The 23,055-nt window shown below is 48.0% G+C and overlaps 1 protein-coding gene and 1 non-coding gene across 9 annotated transcripts; both read right to left on the bottom strand.

Moving 5' to 3' along the window:
* Nucleotides 1-3,363: 3,363 nt before the first annotated feature.
* On the bottom strand, nt 3,364-23,017 carry ABCF1 (ATP binding cassette subfamily F member 1). Of its 8 annotated transcripts, none has more exons than XM_054685459.1 (25): nt 22,789-23,017; nt 16,914-16,960; nt 16,456-16,551; nt 16,173-16,302; nt 15,990-16,027; nt 15,798-15,905; nt 14,368-14,442; nt 14,175-14,288; nt 12,197-12,310; nt 11,516-11,638; nt 11,001-11,101; nt 10,818-10,903; nt 10,377-10,516; nt 10,142-10,290; nt 9,365-9,448; nt 9,026-9,150; nt 8,717-8,829; nt 8,402-8,573; nt 8,159-8,233; nt 7,996-8,066; nt 4,959-4,991; nt 4,705-4,873; nt 4,463-4,527; nt 4,298-4,370; nt 3,364-4,141 (listed from the first exon to the last, which is right to left on the bottom strand). In XM_054685459.1, exons 1-25 carry the CDS (start codon nt 23,000-23,002, stop codon nt 3,975-3,977), a joined length of 2,682 nt encoding a protein of 893 aa, XP_054541434.1. In that variant the 5' UTR covers nt 23,003-23,017; the 3' UTR covers nt 3,364-3,974. The 8 variants fall into 8 exon arrangements, with proteins under 8 accessions (XP_054541434.1, XP_063667961.1, XP_009449098.2 ...); XM_063811891.1 differs by having other exon boundaries at nt 16,173-16,299; XM_009450823.3 differs by having other exon boundaries at nt 16,462-16,551.
* On the bottom strand, nt 10,292-10,376 carry MIR877 (microRNA mir-877). The gene has a single exon (NR_162086.1). It is a non-coding gene; the product is annotated as a microRNA mir-877 (primary transcript).
* Nucleotides 23,018-23,055: the final 38 nt, after the last annotated feature.

Below are 23,055 nucleotides of genomic sequence, written 5' to 3'. Positions count from 1 at the left end.
ACCAGCCTGGGCAACAAAGCAAGACCTCTTTGCTACAAAAAAATTAAAAAATTGGCTGGGCATGTTGGTGGACACTTGTAGTCCCAGCTACTTGAGAAGCTGAGGTAGGAGGATCACTTGAGTCCAGAGGGTTGAGGCTGCAGTGAGCCATGATTGTGCCACTGCACTCCAGCCTGGGAAACAGAGGGAGACCACACCTCAAAACAACAAAAAACACATTTCTACGATGTTTACTGTGTACCACATATGTGCATCACTTGTAGGTAATAAGCTGTTTATAAATAAAACAATTTAGTTTGGTTAATGAAATTTCCATGCGCTACCATGGAAATGTTTCCCTTTCGTGTTCCATTTCTATGCTGCTTTTTGGAGGGCATACTTTTGCCCACATTTAGGTGAATTATTAATTCCATTAACAGCATATATGATTGGCTACAGGGATCACAGAAGTTAAAACATACACGGGAGGAGATAAAATTTGTGGCCAGGTGCCGTGGCTCATTCCTGTAATCCCAGCACTTTGGGGAGCCTAGGAGAAAGGACTGCTTGAGGCCAGGAGTTTGGGACCAGCCTGGGCAATATAGCAAGGCCTCATCTTTACAAAAAAAAAAAAAGAACAGAGAGAGAGATGAAATTTATGCCTGTGGGGGAAAGTTATTTTGGAGTACTTAAAGTACTTTTCTCACTTATGTTTGAAGTAGTGAAATTAGTGACCAAATACTTGAAATGCAAGCTGGTATTCACTTTATAAATAACATTCCTATATATTTTATGTATCATCTCAACTAGACTAGCGAAGTAAAAACTTAAAAATGCAAAAGTATAGGCCAGGTGCGGTGGCTCATGCCTGTAATCCCAGCACTTTGGGAGGCCGAAGTGGGCAGATCACCTGAGGTCAGGAGTTTGAGACCAGACTGGCCAACATGGCAAAACCTGATCTCTACTAAAAGTACAAAACTTAGCCGGGCGTGGTGGCACGTGCCTGTAATCTCAGCTACTTGGGAGGGTGAGACAGCAGAATTACTTGAACCCAGGAGGCAGAGGTTGCAGTGAGCCAAGATCACGCCACAGCACTCCAGCCTGGCAACAGAGTAAGACTCCATCTCAAAAAAAAAAAAAAAAAAAAAAAAAAAATTATAATATGAAATACATATAACAAAAGCAACAGAATTTAAGGCACTTTACGTATTATTACACATTGAATCCCCTAATAACCCTGTGAAGTAGGTAACTACCACCTTCATTTTACAGATGAGAAAAGAGGTATCAAGAGGCTAATGGCTTGTCCAAGGTCACTGCCAAGACTCTGACTTTTCCCCCTCAAATTCCATAAGAGGCATGTTTCCTGATGTCTTTTGGTTTTTGTTTGAGACAGAGTCTCGCTCTGTTGCCCAGGCTGGAGTGCAGTGGCGCAACCTCGGCTCACTGCAACCACTGCCTCCCGGGTTCAAGCAATTCTCCTGCCTCAGCCTCCTGAGTAGCTGGGACTACAGGTGTGCACCACCACGCTCGGCTAATTTTTTTGTATTTTTAGTGGAGATGGGGTTTCAATATGTTGGTCAGGGTGTTCTCGAACTCCTGACCTCATGATCTGCCCGCCTCCCAAAGTGCTGGGATTACAGGCATGAGCCACCATGCCCGGCCTCCTTATTTTTAATTTAGAGTGTTCCCTGACTATGCAGCTATCTCCACACCAAAACTTCACTTCCTGTATGAAGCTTGTACTTGAAGTCCAGTATTATTTATTCACTTGGCTGGAAAACAATTTCCCCAAATTAAATGTCCAAACAATTAAATCTTAGCCACACAGCTCTCCCTATTCCCTCTGGAACTGGATATATCTCCTATCACTCCCTTCTCCCCAACCTCCACATCTGCTCTTTCCATCCCTATCTCCCCTAGCTAGTTTAGGATTCAGTTACCCCATTCCCGTAACAAAAGTTATGGGCTTCACCCTGCAGGTTTCTACAGCACGCCTTGCACATCACCACCTAATACCACTACCCACCATTTGCATTTTACTTTCCAAACCCATCTCCCCAGTCTAACTCTTAAGAAAAATGGCCACAGCAGCTATCATCCATTAACTCCCAGGTAGCTTGTTCTTCCCCCCAAGCCTGAGATCTGCTCTTTTCCTACTTCTGAAAAATGGCTCCCTGGTCCCTGATTAGTCAAATCATCATTTTTCAAGATCTACCCTCAAGTGACCCTGTCAAATAATCAGGCCCTGGATAATCTTTCCCTTTTTTGAGTATGTGGCAACTTAGAATCTAGAGTACGACATATTAGACAATTGATCAAATTAATTATCTATTCATGCTTACTTTTAAGTCTTCTCTAACCAGACTATTAATGAAGGCAGATCTTGTCTCTTCCCTTCTTATATACCCCACAGTACCATACATTTTGGCTAGATGATTTAATAATTTTTGAGAGGATCAATACCCTGGTCCCTGGCCACAGGGCAGAGCACCTCCTCATTCATGAGATTAACTTGGACAATGAGACCCAAATTCTGGCTAGGCGTCGTGGCTCACGTCTATAATCCCAGCACCCCAGCACTTTGGGAGGTCGAGGTAGGAAGACTGCCTGAGGTCAGGAGTTCAGGACCAGCCTTAAGCAACATAGCAAGACACTGTCTCTACTAAAAATTAAAAAAAAAAAAAAAAAAATTAGTTGAGTGTGGCGGCACATGCCTGTAGTCCCAGCTACTCAGGAGGCTGAGGTGGAAGGATTGCTTGAGCCCAGGAGGTTGAGGGTACAGTGCACTCTAGCCTGGGCAACACAGCAAGACCCTGTCTCAGAAAAGAGAAAAAAAAAGAAGTTGGGCACAGTGGCTCATCCCTATAATCCCAGCACTTTAGGAGGCCAAGGTAGGTGAATTACTTGAGGTCAAGAGTTCGAGACCAGCCTGACCAACATGGTAAAACCCTGTCTCTATTAAAAACACTAAAATTAGCTGGGCCTGGTGGTGTGTGCCTGTAATCCCAGCTACTCGGGAGGCTGAGGCAGGAAAATTGCTTGAACCCAGGAGGTGGAGGCTGCAGTGAGCCAAGATCATGCCACTGCACTCCAGCCTGAGTGAAAGGGCAAGATTCTGTCAAAAAAAAAAAAAAAAAAAAAAAAAAGGAAAGAGACCCATGTTCCAAGATGGAAGGTATGAATCACTTTGCTTTTTCCTTGCGTGAAGGGTTGGGGGAAAGGAATCCTATGATCCTTAAACAGCAAACACTGTCAGCAAGACTGCAAACAAGATCCATTTAGTGGGGAAGAGGGGACTATTAAAAGCTGCTAGAAAACTGAATAAAGCAAATCAAGACTGAGAACAGTTCCAACTCCCATCAATCTCCAAACAGTGACAGGTCGGCAGCAACTCCTTTCCTTTATTTCTTCCCCTTGTAAAGGGAAATTCAAGTTCAGCAGCATTCCTTTCCTGCCCCAAGTCCTCAACCAGACAAGAGGCTGCAGGCACCAAATCTTGGGCTGGATAATGGCAAAGGCCTCAGAAGCTCACCTCCAGCTCTGAGCTTCAACAGCTGTTTGTACCAGTGAGTCAGCATTAAATCCACCAGAAAAGAACAGCACCACCCAAAGACTGGGGGGCAGCTGGGCCTGAAGCTGTAGGGTAAATCAGAGGCAGGCTTCTGAGTGATGAGAGTCCTGAGACAATAGGCCACATAAACTTGGCTGGATGGAACCTCACAATAAGGTGGTCACCTCTTGTTTGTTTAGGGGGATGCCAAGGATAAGGCCAGCTCAGTTATATGAAGAGAAGCAGAACAAACAAGTCTTTCAGAGAAATGGATGCAATCAGAGTGGGATCCCGGTCACATCAAGGTCACACTCCACCTTCATGTGCCTGAATGGTTGCCAGGTCAGCTGCAGGCCAGAGGCAGTCTTCAGAGGAGGGGAGACCACAGAGGACTTCTAGGCCACACAAGTATGTCTCTTGGGAGACTTCTGGGAAGGAAAGCTCACTCTCGGGGTCGGCTGACCATGACTTCACCCAGGGCCTCCAACACCTCCCGCTTGTAGTCTTCAAAGTCACCATCGATTTGGCTAACACTCTGCTCCTCCACCACCCACAGCTGGCAATTGGTTTCTGTGATGAGTCGGGCATCATGGCTGACAACGATCACAGCTTTGAAGAAAGATAGCAACAACAGAGGGCAGGAAGAAAGCAGAAAGAGGGGAATCAGAACATGAAATAAGGGAGTCCTAGGTCCTTCTGTAGTGAAGGACACTACAGCTTGGTCCCCATGGAGCAGGGATGAGGGCACACTCTCAGCTGACTTACCACCCTTGTATTCATTGATGGCCTCCCCTAGAGCATCAATAGACTCTATGTCCAGGTTATTGGTTGGCTCGTCCTACAGAGGAGGAATTCCATGACTGAGCACTGCAACTCCCATCTTCCATTACTGTTACCCTTATCCCTTTTCCCACAGCCCAGCTCACTCACCAAGATGAGGACATCAGGTTCCCGACAGGCCAGCTCAGCAAACACAACTCGCGCCTTCTGACCACCTGTAGCAAAGGAAGGGGAGGGCTGTCACACCTTCTAGCACCTCACATTCTGAAGGCAAACCCTCAAGATGTGCCAGTTTGTGAGCTGAGGCTCCCTCATTCTCGGTTCCTCTAGGTACAGTTTGTAGACATGAATGATAAGGTGAAGGGCACCCTTCCTGGCCCCTGAAGTGGTACCAGAGAGTTTGCAGATCTGGATGGTGTGGGCGTGACTCTCCAGGCCGAAGCGGCCCAGGCACTTGCGGGCATCCTGGTAGGGCAGGTTGAAGCCCCGCTGCAGGTACTCAGTGGGCGTCTCCTCCATGCGCAGCTGCTCTGCATACTGCTGGTTGAAGAAGCCAATTTTCTGCCCGAGAAGAGAGGGAGGTGGTAGGTTAAAGTCACACTTCCTCCATCAGATTATCATTCCCTAAATCCCAATGCCGACTTACCAGCCGGTGGTTCTTTCTCATTTCCCCATGGGTCTGCAAGGGAAGACAAAGTAGTTAAGAGGAGGGCAAGGGAAAAAGGCGCTGCAGCTCCATACATCAACTTTTTTTTTTTTTTTTGAGACGGAGTCTTGCTCTGTCCCCCAGGCTGGAGTGCAGTGGCGCGATCTCGGCTCACTGCAAGCTCCACCTTCCGGGTTCACGCCATTCTCCTGCCTCAGCCTCCCCAGTAGCTGGGAATACAGGTGCCTGCCACCACACCCGGCTAATTTTTTGTATTTTTAGTAGAGACGGGATTTCACCATGTTAGCCAGGATGGTCTCGATCTCCTGACCTCGTCCATACACCAACTTTTCTGAAGGAGAGACAAACACCAGAAATGGGCCAGGGACAAGTATGCATAAGAAAAGGAATAGGGGCTGGGCATGGTGGCTCATGCCTGTAATCCCAGCACTTTGGGAGGCCAAGGAGGGCAGGTCAGGAGGCACTTAAGGTCAGGAGTTTGAGACCAGGCTGGCCAACATTGTGAAACCCTGTCTCTACTAAAAATACAATAATTTGCTGGGCATAGTGGGACATGCCTGTAATCCCAGCTACTCAGGAGGCTGAGGCACAAGAATGGTTTTAACCCAGGAGGTGGAAGTTGCTGAGATCGCACCACTGCACTCCACCCTCGGGGACAGGGGAAGACTTTGTCTCAAAAAAGAAAAGGAACAGGGATGTTCCCCTAATATGACAAAGGCATGGTGAGCAAAGTAAAAGAGTTAAGGGGCAAAAGGGGAGTTAAGCAAAATGGAGGACAACAGGGACAAGCAGGAGGGACTAACCACAGCCAAAGAACACCTGCTCTCCACACAGCGAGACTCACGAATGGTACATCGTAAGGGCCTCATGTGGCAAGTTTAGTGTTTTGGGGAGAATCTAATAATACCTTTCTAAAGACCTAATCTCTGGATATGAGAAAATGGCCTCTCAACACTGCTAGAGAGAGCAGAAATGGCTACAAACTTTCTAACACACTAGATGGCAATATATTACAAAAGTTCAAATAAAATGGTAGACTTCGCCGGGCGTGGTGGCTCACACCTGTAATCCCAGCACTTTGGGAGGCCGACGCAGGCAGATCATGAGATCAGGAGATCAAGACCATCCTGGCTAACACGGTGAAACCCTGTCTCTACTAAAAATACAAAAAATTAGCTGGGCGTGGTAGCACGTGCCTGTTGTCCCAGCTACTCGGGAGGCTAAGGCAGGAGAATCGCGTGAACCCAGGAGATGGAGGTTGCAGTGAGCCGAGACTGTGCCACTGCACTCCAGCCTGGGTGACAGAGTGAGACTCTGTCTCAAAAAAAAAAAAAAAAAAAAAAAGGTAGACTCATATGAAATAAGTAATTGCATGGAAAAATGCTTGATATATTTGGAAAAATCTAGCTACACAACAACTCATATGACAGCCCATTTTTGTTAAAAATTATATGCACATTTGCAAAGAAAAAAGGAGCAAGATATCCACTAAAACATTAATACTGGTTATCTCAGCTGGGAGCGGTGGCTCACGCCTGTAATCCCAGCACTTTGGGAGGCTGAGGCGGGCGGATCACAAGGTCAGGAGTTCGAGACCAGCCTGACCAACATGGTGAAACCCTGTCTCTACTAAAAACACAAAAAGTAGCTGGGCATGGTGGGGCGTACCTATAATCCCAGCTATTCAGGAGGCTGAGGCAGGAGAATATCTTGAACCTGGGAGGTGGAGGTTGCAGTGGGCCAAGATCGCACCACTGCACTCCAGGCTGGGCGACAGTGAGACTCCGTCTCAAAACAAAATAACAAAAAAAAAAAACTGGTTATCTCCAGATTTTTCTCTTAAGCATTTTTTTTTTTTTTTTGAGACAGAGCCTCACTCTGTCACTTAGACTGGAGTGCAGTGGCACGACCTCAGCTAACTGGAGCCTCTGCCCCCTGGACTCAAGCAATTCTCCTACCTCAGCCTCCCGAGTAGCTGGGACTACAGTCGTGCACCAACATACCCAGCTAATTTTTGTATTTTTAGTAGAGATGGGATTTCACCATGTTGCTCAGGCTGGTCTGTTTTTTTTTTTTAGACGGAGTTTTGCTCTTGTTGCCCAGGCTGGAGTGCAATAGCACAATCTCAGCTCACTGCAACCTCTGCCTCCTGGGTTCAAGTGATTCTCCTGCCTCAGCCTCCCAAAATAGCTGGGATTACAGGCATGCGCAACCACGCCCGGCTAATTTTGTATTTTTAGTAGAGATGGGGTTTCTTCATGTTGGTCTCAAACTCCCGACCTCAGGTGATCTCCCGCCTCGGCTTCCCAAAGTGTTGGGATTACAGGTGTGAGCCACCACACTGGGCTCAGGCTGGTTTTTAACTCCTAAGCTCAAGTGATCTGCCTGCCTCAGCCTCCCCCAAAGAGTTGGGATTATAGGCGTGAGCCACCACGCCAGGCCAATTTTTTTTTTTTTTTTTTGAGATGGAGTCTCGCTCTGTTGCCCAGGCTGGAGTGCAATGGTGCAATCTCAGCTCACTGCAACCCCAGCTCACTGCAACCCCCGCCTCCCAGGTTCCAGCAATTCTGCCTCAGCCTCCTGAGTAGCTGGGATATAGGTGCGCGCCACCGCACACGGCTAATTTTTGTATTTTTAGTAGAGGCGGGGTTCACTATGTTGGCTAGGCTGGTCTGGAACTCTTGACCTCAGGTGATCCCTGCTGGGATTACAGGAGTGAGCTACTGTGCCTGGCCCGTTTATGCAATTTTTAATCGTTCTATAAAAGTCATATATTTCTTGTATAACCAAAACACGTGGGTGTGCCCCCTAGTTCTATCTTAATTCTCTCAGCTCTCCCCCCTGAACTGATCTAAGCTCTTTCCTCCTCTACTGCCCCTCTTAGGGAAATGAATCATCTATGATGAGTTCTGTATTTAACTCTACATTCTCGAGAGGCTCCCTGATTCCAGCTTCTGGCAAAAGCAGCTGTGTCTTCACATTTCTCATGCTCTCCCTCCTTGGCTCCAGGACTCACCGGTGTCAGCTTGCCAGTCAGCAGCAGGAGTAGCGTACTCTTCCCCACACCATTAGGGCCCACAATGCAAACTGCAAGATGGAAGACAGGTGGTCAAAGAGGTCCCCAGAGACTCTCCCTGTGGCTCCTGCTACACATCCCTGAGGCAACCCCGCCAACTCACTCCTTGAATCCATGTCGATGCCAAAATCCAAGTTCTTAAAGAGTGGTTTCTGTCCCTCGTAGCCGAATGTCACACCTGAAAGCCACGAAAAGAAGCAATTTATATTCTTTTCAGTCCCTGCAAAGTCCCTCTCATGTGCTGGCCTTGGAGAACAGGAGCAATCTCAGCCTTGGTGGAGAATTTAGGGTGCACATACATGCTTCCGGTGCTTCCTGTGGAGCAGCAGAGGCCCGCGGCACTCACCATGCAGACCCAGCACCGGAGGGCTGAGTGGTGGGGGGTCTGGAAAAGTGAAGCGCACAGTGTACTCCTTAGGGCGCTTCAGGAGCTCAGGGGCCTCCTGGGATTCCTCATCTTGGTTTTTCCGTCGGCATTTCTGCTGCTTCCGAGTCAGGGCTTCCTTCGTTTGTTTTTCCTGGAGAGGAAGAGGAAAAAAGAGAAACCTGAGCCCTGCACAGCAGTCCTTGAAATGTAGGCCCGCGTTCCAGAGTCTCCTTCTTCCTCCACTGCCAGGAGAGAACAGTGGCCCCCCAGCCCAGAAGTCCCGCAGGTGCTCACCGCCTGCTTGGTGGACTTCCCGCCTGCCTTCAGCTCCTTCAGCTTTTTCTCTTGCTTCTCATACTGTTTCAGCAGTTCTTTCTGCTTCTGCTGGTACATCTTTTTGAAGGTCACTGGGGCAGAAGAGGGGACCAGGCATCAGTGGTTGCTCCTCTTCCCAGCAAAGGGACAACCAGGGACTGGTGGTGATGGGGTAGGCATCACTGTCTGGAATTCTGACAGGATTCAGTTTATCTAAATAGGCCCTCCCACTCAGGCCTCTTTTCGAGGTTCTATCTCTTCCCTGCATCCACACACAATCCTACTTACTGTAATTGCCCCTATAGTAGTGGAGCCGCTGGGCATCGAGGTGGATGATATCAGTGCAGACATCATCCAAGAAGCCCTGGTCATGGGAGACGATCAGCAAGGTCTTCCGCCAGCCCTGGAGGTAGCTGGGTTTCAGAGAACAGGGTGTAAGTGTCACAGTGGTCAAGTGAGAGAGAAGTCAGAGGAAGCAGGCAGACAACGGGGGCTGGGAGGGAAAGGGGGGTCTGAATAGAGCTCCACTCACAGGCACAGTGGAGAAGGGCTAAAGGAAAACAGGGCAGGGAGGGAAGGGGAAGAAAGTGCAGAATGGGAACCAATGATGCAAAGGCCGTAACACACTTATTAAGCCAGATGACAGCGTTGAGGTCCAGGTGGTTGGTGGGCTCATCCAGCATCAGCAGTGTGGGCTCCATGAACAGTGCCCTAGAGGGTGGGTAGCAGAGGGCAGGGTCAGGGAGAGAAAGATCCTTGCTCAGACAACCCCAGAGAAAACTCGGAGATAGAGCCTGAGACCATGAACGCTCCTTCCCAAGCTCTCCTCAGAGAAGTTCTTGGGCAGGATACGGTTTAATTTTTTTGAGACAGGGTCTCGCCCTGTTGCCCAGGCTGTCGTGCAGTGGCACAATCAGGGCTCACTGTAGTCTAAATCTCCCAGGTCCAAGTGATACTTCTACTTCAGCCTCCAGAGTAGCTGTGACCACAGCGTGCGCCACCATATCCAGCTGATCTTTAAATTTTTTGTAGAGACAGGGTCTCCCTATGTTGCCCAGGCTAGGATATGTTTTCTTCCCCCTTTTGTGAAGATAGAGTCTCACTATATTGCCCAGGCTGGTCTCAAACTCCTGGGTTCAAGATAATCCTCCTGCCTCTGCCTTCCAAAGTGCTGGGATTACAGGCGTGACCCATTGCGCCCAGCTGCAGGGTATGTTGATGAGAACTCACCACCAAGTAGGGAGAGAAATAGAGAAAGACCCTAAGTTCTCACAACACAGATAGTAAGGAGGGAGAGGTAAGCCTTGAGCCTCCCTATTGGCCTTGGAAGAATGAGAAGGGAAAGAGGAAAAGGGCCCTGGTGGTCTGAGGCTGGAAGGGAGGGCAGTGAGGTGAATGGCCCACCTGGCCAGGGAGACACGCATGCGCCAGCCCCCTGAGAACTTCTGTGTGGGTCGATTCTGCATTTCAGGGTCAAAGCCCAGGCCAGCCAGGATCCGCCGTGCTTTGGCCTCTGCAGCTGCCGCCCCAGTGGCCCGCAATTCCTCATACACCTGGGAGGAGGGAGAAGAGGACACACGTCTGAGGGTCCCAGGAACCCCCAAGTCTTTGCCCATGTCCCCTGCGCCATCTCCTCTACCTTCTCTAGCCTCTCGGCAGCTGTGTCATCCCCTTGTTCCAGCTGTCCCTGAAGCCGCCGCTCCTCTTCCAGCAGCTTCAATCGCTTGGTGTCAGCTCGAAGAACAGCCTGGACTGCTGGTGTCTCATCTGCTACCACCTCTGGGAGGCAGAGGGAGAACAGTCAGGCAGCCTCAAGAGCCAAGAGTCTCATCCTTCTTTCCCTTCAATTACATTTCTGTTTTGCCTGACCCTGCCCTGCTCTTTGTACTTGTTCCAAATAAAACACTCTCAAGTTCCTCATTGACCCTCCCCTCCTTTCCTTAACATCTCTTTCCCGGTCTCCAGTCTCCCTCCACATCCCTTCCAACTCCATAGCCACGATTTCTTCTATTCTTGGCTGGCTGGCTTTTCTACCCAACTGCCCACCCCACCAAGCCCCTTTTCTCCCCAGTGGTCTCACCCTGCTCACACAGCAACACATCGATGTTGGGAGGGATGCTCAGGGCTCGGTTGGCAATGTGCTTGAGGAGTGTGGTCTTGCCCTTGCTGGGGAATAAAAGCTATTAGGACCTGGCCACCACTGAGAAATCTCTTCTTTTCCCTCCAGGCCCTTTTTTTGCCTCCAGCTCCCTCCTCTTCTCACCCATTGGGTCCTACCAGCCCGTAGCGGCGGCTGGCTACAATGTACAGGTCTGCATTGACGAACAGCTCCTTGCCATGAGCGGAGATGCTGAACTTCTCCAGCTGCAGCCATCAGGAAAGAGGTGGCAGAGGGAAGGGATGATCACATGAAAATTCTCCCTTTGGGACATGAGCGGCCACTTTCTCCCTGCAGGGAAGCCTCTGACAAACCGCTACCTCCAGCATAATCCCCTTCCTCTCCCCACAGCCGGTCCCCGCCCTGTTCGCTACCTGTAATGGGAGCCCCATGCATCCTCAGCTAGTCTAGTCTGTCCCACACTATTTTCTGCAGAGGGTGGACCCCACTTCTACTGGTTTTTCTATCTTCTTGCTCAAGTTGGCAGAACCTAAGGTGTGGAGAATGCCTCCAATCTTTCTTCCCACTGAACTAACCCATTCACACACCACAGCCACTCAGGGAAGATGAGTGGCTCTTCCCTACGTAAGTGGACTGGAAGGGGCCCCTTGAGACCTTACCTTGATGTCAGATGCATTTTCTAACATGGCTTGGCGGGAGGACATCTCCGCCTGGGACACGGAGAAGTCATTTTCAGCTGCATTGGCTGCTTTTAATGAAGCCACTTGGCGCTCATACTCCATCTGAGAAAGTAGGAAAAACTACATTTGAAGCCACAGTCTACCAGTTTCCCATCACCATGAAACAGCCCATGCTGGCTGGGCATGCTGGCTCACGCCTGTAATCCCAGCACTCCGGGAGGCTGAGGTAGGTGGATCGCTTGAGCTCAGGAGTTTGAGTCCAGCCTGGCCAACATGCTAAAATACTGTCTCTACAAAAAATACAAAAATTAGCCAGGCATGGTGGTGCCACCCATAGTCTCAGCTATTCGGGAGGCTGAGGTGGGAGGATTACTTGAGCCTGGTAGGTTGAGGCTGCAGTGAACAGAGATCACGTCATTGCACTCCAGCCTGAGTAACAGTGTGAGACCCTGTCTCAAAAAACAAACAAAAAACCCCAAAGTGAAACAGCCCATGTCATCAGACATTGAGATAAGGCTCACAGAACACAATTATTTTCTTACTCCGATTGTTTTACTTGGAGTCGCCCCCAAAGCTTTCCTTCGTGTCCCCAATCGCATGTCCCCTAGTTTAAGTATTTAAAAATCCCCTACTTTTGACCGCTAAGAACCAAGGTCTTACCTGTTTTTTCAGCTTTTTCTTCTCCTTTTTGCTAAGGTGAGCATAGGGATCATCTGCCTTAGACTCTCCTCCTTCCTCCTCCTCTTCTTCCCCTTCTCCTTCTTCCTCTGAACCCTGTGAGAACCCGGGGATGGTCAAAACTAGGGACTCCTGGCTGGGCGCGGTGGCTCACGCCTGTAATCCCAGCACTTTGGGAAGCCAAGGCGGGCAGATCCCAAGGTCAGGAGATCAAGACCATCCTGGCTAACATGGTGAAACCCCATCTCTACTAAAAATACAAAAAAATTAGCCGGGTGTGGTGGCGGGCACCTGTAGTCCCAGCTACTCGGGAGGCTGAGGCAGGAGAATGGTGTGAACCTGGGAGGAGGAGCTTGCAGTGAGCCGAGATCGTGCCACTGCACTCCAGCCTGGGTGACAAAGCAAGACTCCGTCTCAAAAAAAAAAAACACAAAAAAAAAACTAGGGACTCCTTCTAGAACTCAGATTTCATATCATCTGCCCCGTCCCTGCCCCAGCTCTTTCCTTCACTACTCAGAGTCCTAAAATATCTTGGGATCCTCTCTCATTCTCATACCCAGCCCCTGGTCTCCCTGAGGTCCTTTATTAATTTCTGCTACCAGGAATGGTACAAGACAAATGGTATGAATGTGTATTTATGAAATGTGACAACGCGTTATGTCCCTATAAATGTAACTCCCAATACAATGTAACTGAAGGTGGAGTAAATGGATTTCAAGAGTTTCATTTGTATACAATGAGTTTCTGTGGTTTCCTTGTTAACATGCAAAGAAAAGATCAGGTAGCCGTCCGGGCACGGTGGCTCATGTCTGTAATCCCAGCACTTTGGGAGGCCAAGATGGACAGATCACAAGGTCAGGAGATCAAGACCATCCTGGCTAACATGGTGAAATCCTGTCTCTACTAAAAACACAAAAAATCAGCCGGTCATGGTGGCACGTGCCTGTAGTCCCAGCTACTCGGGAGACTGAGGCAGAAGAATTGCTTGAACCCGGGAGGCAGAGGTTGCAGTGAGCTGAGATTGCGCCACCGCACTCCAGCCCGGGCAACGGAGTGAGACTCCATCTCAAAAAAAAAAAAAAAAAGATCAGGAAGCTCTAGTGCACAGTCAGAGGAATCCAGCAGAATCACAGAATTAGGAAGTGCCAGACGCATAGGGACCCTAGAGATCTCCGGACTCCTCCTTCTATCACACAAAGGAGACAAGTGAGACCCAAGGGGATGGGAAGATGTATTCAAGGTCACACAGCCAGTGAAGGCAGAGCCAGGACCCAGATCATCTGAGATAAATTCCAGACCCTTTCTTCACTGGATTAGGTGTTGCAAACTACAGCCCATGGGCCAAGGCTGACCTGACACTTATTTTTATATAGCTCCTGAACTTTATAAAAATAATTTTTGTATTTTCAAAGAGTTGTTAAAAAAAAAAAAAAGAATATGTGATAGAGATTGTATGTGGCCTGCAAAGCCAAAAACATTTACTATATGGCCCTTTATAGAAAAAGTTTGCTGGCTGGCATGCTGGCTCACACCTGTAAACCCAGCATTTTGGGAGGCTGAGGCAGGAGGAATGCTTGAGCCCAGAAGTTCAAGACCAGCCTGAACAACATAGTGAGACCTCATCTCTATACTAAAAATAAAAAAATTAGCCAGGGGTAGTGGTGCACACTTGTAGTCCCAGCTACTCAGTAGGCTGAGGCAGGAGAATCTGTTGAGCCCAGGAGGTTGAGGCTTCAGTGAGCCGTGTTCACACCACTGCACTCCAGCCTGAGTGACAGAGTAAGATCCTGTGTAAACAAAAACAAAAACAAACGAACCACCACCCCCACTACTCCCCCAAAAAAAGAAAAGAATAAAGGTTTGCTGGGATAATAACTATATCCCCAGATTCTGACTCTCCCATAAGGACCCTGGAAGCCCTAGTCCCTCATTCCACCTTGCCCCAACACCAAATACACACCTGCTCTGCCTTCTTGGCCTTCTCCTTCCCTTGTTTGGGAGGCTCCTTTTCCTTTATTATTTCTTCTTCTTTATCCTCCTCTTCATTGTCCAGAGCAGCGAATTTATTTTGAGGCTAATAGGGAAAAGACAGGTCTGATGAAATGTTTTAATTCCTGGGCCCCAATACCTCCTCCTGCTAGTTACTCTCTCACCTTAGCCTTCCCTTTTGACTTCTCTTCCTTTCCCTTTTTGCCCTTGAGTGCAGGCTGCTGTTCCTCAGATACGGCCTGGAGGAGACACACATACACATTACAAACATACATACAAATTATTGTGCTACTTTGCTGTGTAATAAGCATTTCTAGAGAGTCTACTGTGTTAACCATACACATGCTCCTCCATTTACGACAGGTTGCATCCCGATAAACCCACCAGAAACTTAAATAAAAAATGATAGTTCTTGGCCGGGCGTGGTGGCTCACACCTGTAATCCCAGCACTTTGGGAGGCCAAGGCAGGTGGATCACAAGGTCAAGAGATCGAGACCATCCTCATCAACATGGTGAAACCCTGTCTCTACTAAAAACACAAAAATTAGCTGGGTGTGGTGGCATGTGCCTGTAATCTCAGCTACTCAGGAAGCTGAGGCAGGAGAATCACTTGAACCCGGGAGGCGGAGGTTGCAGTGAGCCAGGATTACGCCACTGCACTCCAGCCTGGCAACAGAGTGAGACTCCGTCTCAAAAAAAAAAAAAAAAAAAAAATAGTTCCAACTTATGATGGGTTTATCTGGATATAATCCCATTATGAGTTGAGGAGTACCCTAAATGAGTATGACTTTCACACCATCATAAAGTAGAAAAATCGTACACCGAAGCAGAAGTTGGAGACCATCTGTATTGAGTGCTGCTGACGAAAAATGAGACCCAGAAAAACCCTACCCTCCAGCTTCAGACTAGATAGCGAAGAGATAACTAGGGAACGTCAGCAAGGCTAAGGATTATAAGTCAGGCAAGTGCGCCACCAGAGTGAGTGGCACTAGCACTGGAGGCTTTCTCAAGAGCTCAAATGGACATGGACTAAGATGCACACGCAGAAGAGTCACAAGCAGAAGAGCAAGGACCTGGGGCTTTGTTTCAGGTTCTGTGCTTAAAGCAACAGAATCACTGTAGATTTCTGAGTGATAAAAATGGCATGGTTTTTTTTGTTGTCTTTTTTTTTGAGACTGAGTCTTGCTCTGTTGCCCAGGCTGGAGTGCAGTGCCTCAATCTCAGCTCACTGCAAATTCCACCTCCCAAGTTCAAGTGATTCTCCTGCCTCAGCCTTCCAAGTAGCTGGGATTACAGGTGCACGCCACCACGCCTGGCTAATTTTTGTATTTTTAGTAGAGATGAGGTTTCGCCATGTTGGTCAGGCTGGTCTCGATCTCTTGACCTCGTGATTCGCCCACCTCGGCCTCCCAAAGTGCTGGGATTACAGGCGTGACCCACTGTGCCCAGCCTGGGCATGTATTCTAAAAAGATGATTTTAACAGTATAAGTAAGACAGACCGAGAAGAGCTAGTTTAAAAGCGGGAAATTACTCCACCATGGCCAGAAGGTGCTAAATGGAGTGAGAGTGACTGATCGAGCCACCACTGTCACCTTATTGATCCGATTCTTCTCTGGCTTGGCAGGCTTAGGAGGATGTTTTTCTTCCTCCTCCTCTTCCTCACTCTGATCCTGAATCAGGGCTGCAAAAACATTACCACCCTAGAGAATGAAAGGGTCACAGAAGTCAGTAGGATGGTCAAGGTTGCATCCTTGGAGTCTCCATTTACCACACAGATGGCTTACCTTGGTTTTCTTCCCTCCGCGGGGTTTTGGGGCGGGTACTGAAATGACAGGGGGAGAACATGAGATAGGAAAGAATTACGATGTCTGGCCCCCCAATTGAATCCAACTTGAAGATCAAAGTATGAGGTATCACTCTCCATGACTCATGGATTCCAGGTACCCATTCCCCCTCAGGTCATTTACCTTCATCCTCCTCATCACTGGCTGGCACTGAGAGCTTCTTAAGACGCTCCATGAGCTCTTTCTCTTCTCCATCATCATCCACATCCTTCTTCCGCCTGCCTTTTCGGGTATCTCGCTTTTTTTTTTGCTGCTGAGAGCAAAAGAACAGTGAGAAAATGAAGCCCAGGCCCCTGCTGTATTTCTGCCTCACAGAGGGTTCCCCATCAGCTGAATGGAGCAACATGGGCTGGAAAGGGGTTGGTGGAACCCAGATGCCTCCCAGGATTGGTGGGCCCCGTGGCACTTGTACCTGCTGTTGCTGTTGCTGCTGCTCCTTCTCCTTGAGCACTTTCTCTTCTTCCCCAGCCTGTTTATCTTCTACTGCCAGCTCTTCAAAGAACTATAAAGGGAGTTAAGCTACAGGCAAACATGTTTCCAAGAGCAATCCAAGCAAGCTGTGCTCTGCCACACATTGGCCCACTGGCCCTCCACTCCACCCTCACCTTACCTCCTGTCTCTCTCTTTTTTTTCTTTTTGTGGAGAATGGAGTGTGCAGGTCTCAAATTCCTGGGCTTAAGCTATCCTCCCACCTCTGCCTCCCTAAGCGCTGGGATTACAGGCGTAAGCCACCGTGCCCAGCCTATCTCCTCTCTTCACAAGATCTTTTCTCCTCCCTTGGACCTCCCACCTCCTTCACATGGCTATTTATTTAGCTTGGAAACATCCATAGTCATTTCTTATCCTCAACCCTCATTTTCTCACCGTTTTTTTGATCTTCTTGTCCTTCTTCCCTTTCTTCACCACTTTGTCTAGAAAGTTAAGCGGACATCGTGAATGCTTATCTGCAAATTCCAAAGCAGTCTGATCCCCCCTGCAAAGATCTCTGTAGCCTCTATCCTATTTTATTATTTTTCTAGCTTAACTATCACTCCTTAAATATTTGTACTGTCTCACAACTCCTGCAGAAATAATCATTCCCATCTCTATTCATTCATCCACTAAGTATCTACTAAACAGCTACCATGTGTCAGATATTGTGCTAGCGTAGGGGATTATAGCAATGAACAAGACAAATGTGGTCTCCTCTGGAGCTTGCAGGCTATAGGAAGAGAGATTTTTAAATAGGTAATTCCAGGTGTACTGAAGGTTCCAAAAGAAAAGGTAAAGCCTACTTGGTGGTGGGGGAGAGGCTGGCTTCATCTCTGGTGGCGGCCTCTCTAAAAAGATGGCATTTAAGCTAATAACTGAAGTAATGAGGAGTATGAGAAGTTAGTCAGACACATGGTGTAATTCCAGTGCTGTGCACAGGCCCAGCTGTGAGAAAGCACACACACTGAGAGACAGGGAAAGGTTTGGTATGGCTAAGCTTACAGACTGAGGGGAGAATGGTGCAAGGTAAGGCTGGAGTGAGGGCCTTGTAGTAAGGTTAAGGAATGGGGACTTTATTGGTATGATCACTTTCACACTTTAAAGTTTCACTCTGGCTTCAGAGTACAGCAAGAATCGGAGGGAATAAGCATAGTGGGAAATCCACTGGGGAGGCTGTCAGAGTAGTCTGGGTGGTGATGACAAGCGGACATAAAGAAGAATTCATAGGATGGGGCTAGAGGTGGGGAATAAAGAGCACCCGGCCGGGCGCGGTGGCTCATGCCTGTAATCCCGGCACTTCGTGAGGCAGAGGCAGGCGGATCACTTGAGGTCAGGAGTTCAAGACTAGTCTGGTGAACATGGTGAAACCCAGTCTCTACTAAAAATACAAAAAATTAGCCGGGCATAGTGGCAGGCGCCTGTAATCCCAGCTACTCAGGAGGCTAAGACAGGAGAATTGCTTGAACCCAGGAGGCGGAGGTTGCAGTGAGCTGAGATCACGCTATTGTACTGCAGCCTGGGTGACAGAGCAAGACTCTATCTCAAAAAAAAAGGAGCACTCAGAGATGACTCCTGTGTTTTTAGCTGGCAAAATTAGCTGGGCTAAGTGGTACCATTTATTAATTAAGGAGGCAGTGGAAGAGAAGGTCTTATAGGAAGGAAGAAGATATTATAAATTCAATTTGGGAGATATGCGTAGATACACACACATGTATACAACACACATACACCCTCCTTTTTTTTTTTTTTTTTTTAAGAGACAGAGTCTTGCTCTGTCACCCAGGCTGGAATGCAGTGGCATGATCATAACTCACCGTAACCTTAAATTCCTAGGCTTAGGTGATCCTCCCACTTTAGCCTCCTGAGTAGCTAGGACTACAGGCAAGCGCCACCATGCCTGGCTAATTAAAAAAATAATGATAATTTTTAGAGAGGAGGTCTCACTATGTTGCTCAGGCTAATCCTGAACCTCTGGCCTCAAGCAATCCTCCTGCCTCAGCTTCCCAAACTGTTGGAATTATAGGCCTGAGCCACTGTGCCTGGCCAGGGGGACACGTTGTTTGTAAAACCTATAGGCCATGTAAATAGAGTTATCTGGTAAGCAAATGAACACCTCAGTCTATGCCTTACTTGTTCTGCTTGAATATTATAGCACAAATCACATTGTGTCATATTTACCTGTCTGTGTGCTTTCATTCTAGAGAGTAACCTGAGAGACTGTTTAGCCTGTGTTCCCAGTAAAGCCAAAACAGATTCAACAGATTCTAGCTCTCCCCCTCTCCATCCTTGTTTCCCTGAAGGTAGAGGACCATGTCCAACTCCCTCCCCTACTGGAGGCAGCCAGCAGCCTCATGATTTCCCTTCAGGCTTAGGCCTATTTATTATCTTCTCTTCCAAAACATCCCTTCCATTCACTGCTATCTAATTCTACCCTTAAGCATTTCAGTATTTAATATTAAAAAAAAAAAATTGGTCGGGTGCGGTGGCTCAGGCCTGTAATCTCAGCACATTGGGAGGCCAAGGTGGGTGGATCACGAGGTCAGGAGATTGAGACCAGCTTGGCCAACATGGTGAAACCCCATCTCTACTAAAAATACAAAAATTAGCTGGGCGTGGTAGAGCACGCATGTAGTCCCAGCTACTTGGGAAGCTGAGGCAGGAGAATCGCTTGTACCTGGGAGGTGGAGGTTGCAGTGAGCCAAGATCGCGCCACTGCACTCCAGCCTGGGTGACAGAGCGAGACTCTGTCTCAAAAAAAAAAAAGTCAATGGTATCCGCCATCTACTACATTAAAATATTCTCAGACTAGAATTCCATGTATTTCAAAGTAATCATTTATTCAGGAAAGTTTTATGGTGCATCTACTTTTCCAAACAACTAGAGTTAACGAGAGACAATTCCAATAATTAAAGGCTTCACAGACTAAAATGGCCCTACCCTATCTTTTCTGTTTCCCTACCCACACCTATGGTCTCGATACTGGCTTCTTTCTGATCCTTTATGAAGTCCCAGGCACGCTTATGTCTGTCTTTGCTTAATCTGCATCCTCCATCCAGAACACATTTCAAAGTTTGGGGCCCTCCTCCTCCCCAAAAAACAAACCACAAAAAACAAACAAAAAAGTTAAAGAAAAAAATCTGAGCCCAGTATTGGGTGACTAGTGTGAGAATTGAAAAATTGTGCAGGATTAATAATAAAAGGCTTTATATGCTATTCCAAGGAGTTTAATCCTAAAGGCATTAGGAGGAAGGATCTACTGAAGTACCTAAGAAGGAAAAACCTGATCAGCTCACCTTATCAACACAGATGACTGACTCATCCCAGACACTAATTTCTCCCCAAGGACTAACACAGCCATACCATCTCTCCTTCCTTTAAATCTCTTTTGTGGCCAGGCACACTGGCTCACGCCTGTAATCCCAACATTTTGGGGACCAAGGTGGGAGGACTGGTTGAGGCCAGAGGTTCAAGATTAGCCTGGGCAACATAGCAAGACCTCATCTCTACAGAAAACAAAAAACAAAAACAAACAAAAAATAAGCCAGGCGTTGCGGTGTGTGCCTGTAGTCCCAGCTACAAGGGAAGATGGCTTGAGCCTGCGATTGAGGCTGCAGTGAGCTGAGATCGCGCCACTGCACTCCAGCCTGGAGTGAGGCTCCGTCACACAAAAAAAAAAACCCACCAAAACCAAAAAAATCTTTTGTACTTTAATCACTCTTATCCACTTCATTATAGGGACAGGAAAAGCCTCTGAAGAGTTTCATTGTGAGAAAGTATAATCCCCAAGGAACTGAAAAAGATTAAGTGTGGCTAGAGATATACTGTGTCTTCTCTCCTTTCGCATATCGCTTAAGCTGCTCCTTCAAAGCAAGAAAGCAAGCCTTCTTTACCCTTATACCCCTCTCCCCCATTACTGTTTTGTATTCTTGTCCTCATTGGGTCTCAAAATCGTAATTCACAAGCTTCACTTTCTCTTCTCCCATATCTTTGAAACATACTGCAATCTGGTATCATCTCCGAATGAACACTACTTCTGCCAAAGTTGCCACTGATCCCTTAGCTCCTCAAACCACAAAGTATTTTTTGGTCCTTATTTTGCCTGACTTCTCTGCAGCATTCCATGCTGCCTACCTCCACACCTTTTTTATTCTCTTCTATCATTATTTAATTTCTGGGATCTTGCTCACTCCTGGTTTGCCTCCAGTTTCTCTGGCTGTTTGCCTTTCTCAGTCTCATCTCTTCAGCCTCCTTCCCCACCTGCTTCCTGCAATTGCTGAAGTTCTTTAGGGTTCCCACCTTTCACCTTCTTTTTGGTTCAATCTGCAAACACTCTCTAGGGGACTCTTCCATATCCAGCACTTCAACTATACTTGCCTGTGTCTTTACTCCTAGTATAGTTGTTTCTCCACAGTGACTAAACAAACTCTCTTCTTGCCATTTCCTTTTAGAAATCCTCAGAAACGCCTAACTCAGCATTCAGAAGTTCACCTTATCTCTTTCCACTTCTTACTCTCCTGTCCATTACTGCTTTCAGTTAATAGTCTACTAGTCACTGGGTTACTTAAGTGTCAACCTTACTTCTCCCTTCATTTAATCAGTTCTCAGTTCCGATCAATGCCGCCTCCTTAGTAACTCTTTATTCTTCAGGCCTTGGCTTATCCCCTTACCACTTCTCACCTAGATCATGGCCAGAGCCCCCTAAATGGTCTCCCCGCCTCCATCTTGACCAGTTCAAGGCCATTCATTCTCCATTGCTCAGTGCTACAGGTGAACTGTTCATAATCATTCCTTATGCACTTCAATGGGCCTTCCTTCTTAATGTCTTTAGGATTAAACTCCTCGGAATGGCATCTAAAGCCTTTCATTATCTGTCTCCTGAGCATCTTTCTGACTTCATCACACTAGTCACCAGGCTCTAGTGGGACCAGTCAGGCTTGCCTACATCTCTACCTTCCACAAACTTCCTTGGCTTGGAATGCGCTTCCCCTTGCTAATTCACGATGATCTTTCAAGAATAAACTCTGGGGAGCAGATGTAGTGGCTCACGCCTGTAATCCCAGCACTTTTGGAGGCTGAGGCAGGAGAATCACTTGAGCCCAGGAGTTTGAGACCAGCCTAGGCAACATAGCCAGATCTTGTGTCTACAAAAAAATTCAAAAATAAGGTGTGGTGGTGCATGCCAGTAGTCTCAACTACTTGGGAGACTGAGGCGGTAAGATCCTTTAAACCCAGGAGGTGGAGGCTGCAGTGAGCCATGTTCATGCCACTGCACTCCAGCCTGGGTGATGGAGCTACAATGTGCCTCAAAAAAAAAAGTACTCAGCTATTACATATTCTTGGGAGGCTTTGCTGACACTCCCTTACCTGTCTGAGTAGATGCTCCTCCTCTCTTCTACAGTCCCATAACATTCTTAAGCACCTTCATCATACTCTGACAACCACTGTCTGTCTGGTTAATGCTCTGACCCTTCACCATACTGGGTTGTCCCTTGAGGGAAAGTCTTATCTTTTATCTCTACATTCCCACTTCCTCCACACAGTACCTGGTATACAGTAGGCATCCAATAAGTGCTTTTAAAATTAGTTACTGTGTACCTACTGGTTAGTTGTGTCCATTTATCTCCCCCTTAAAACTGACTTCAACCCTGGGAGGATATCTTCATGTTTTTTTCCTTCCCCTCTCAAAGCACAGTATATAGAGTGCTTAATTAAAAACAGGCGCTTAACAAACTTTCGCTGCTTTTTAAGTAAACCTTAACCCTCATTCCAACATCAAAAATCTACACTCTTGCTCCAGTTGAGTGAGAGGGGTGTCTTAAGAAAGAAACCATGAAGGAGTCACCCTCTCTTGAGAAACAAGGGGGATCACAGGCTCCCAAGGTGTGTGTATGCGCGCGCAGGGGGAAGGGGAGGTCGAGGCAGGGCTCATATATTCCTGGTGGAATACACTGTGTGGTGGGGCGGATGTCGAAATTTTTTAAGCAAGGTTTTCCCATTTCTCCCCATCTCTCCCTCGGTGCCATATGCTCTTTCTTTTATCTCGCCCAGTCTCACTTAGGTCACGTGCGACATCTGGATCTCTTTCCTTTAACCCCGATTCCAAACCCACTCCTCCCCGGCAAACTCCTCCCGGGCCCACGGCACGCATGCGCAGTAACTCCCGCACGGGCCCGGTCAGTCTCGTGCCCCATGACCCTCTCCTAAAACACGCGCAGTCTCCTCTCTCTTCCCCCTCTGCTCTTGTTTCTTCCTTGCCTACCAGCCTCACCTGATGGGCTCGTGCTCTCTCCGTCCCCGATCCACTCGGGCTCCGGCGGCTGCTGCTTGGGCGCCTTCGGCATCGCGGTGGCAGTTACAGCTACTGTGGCGGCGCCCGGTGCTATTTCCGCTTCCGGCGGCGGGGAACCCCGATGGGGCTGGCTCTCCAAGCTGGCGCGGCCAACCCCGCCCCCGGGCTGCGCACGTGCGAGTTTCGCCGTCATCTCGGGGGCGTGGCCCTGGTTCAGTGGAGGCGTGGCCTGCAATGACGGGGCGG

The sequence above is a fragment of the Pan troglodytes genome, chromosome 5, assembly GCF_028858775.2.
Source record: "Pan troglodytes isolate AG18354 chromosome 5, NHGRI_mPanTro3-v2.0_pri, whole genome shotgun sequence".
NCBI lineage: Eukaryota > Metazoa > Chordata > Mammalia > Primates > Hominidae > Pan > Pan troglodytes.
Note: the sequence above shows the minus strand (reverse complement) of the source record. Positions and strands in the feature narration are given on the sequence as shown.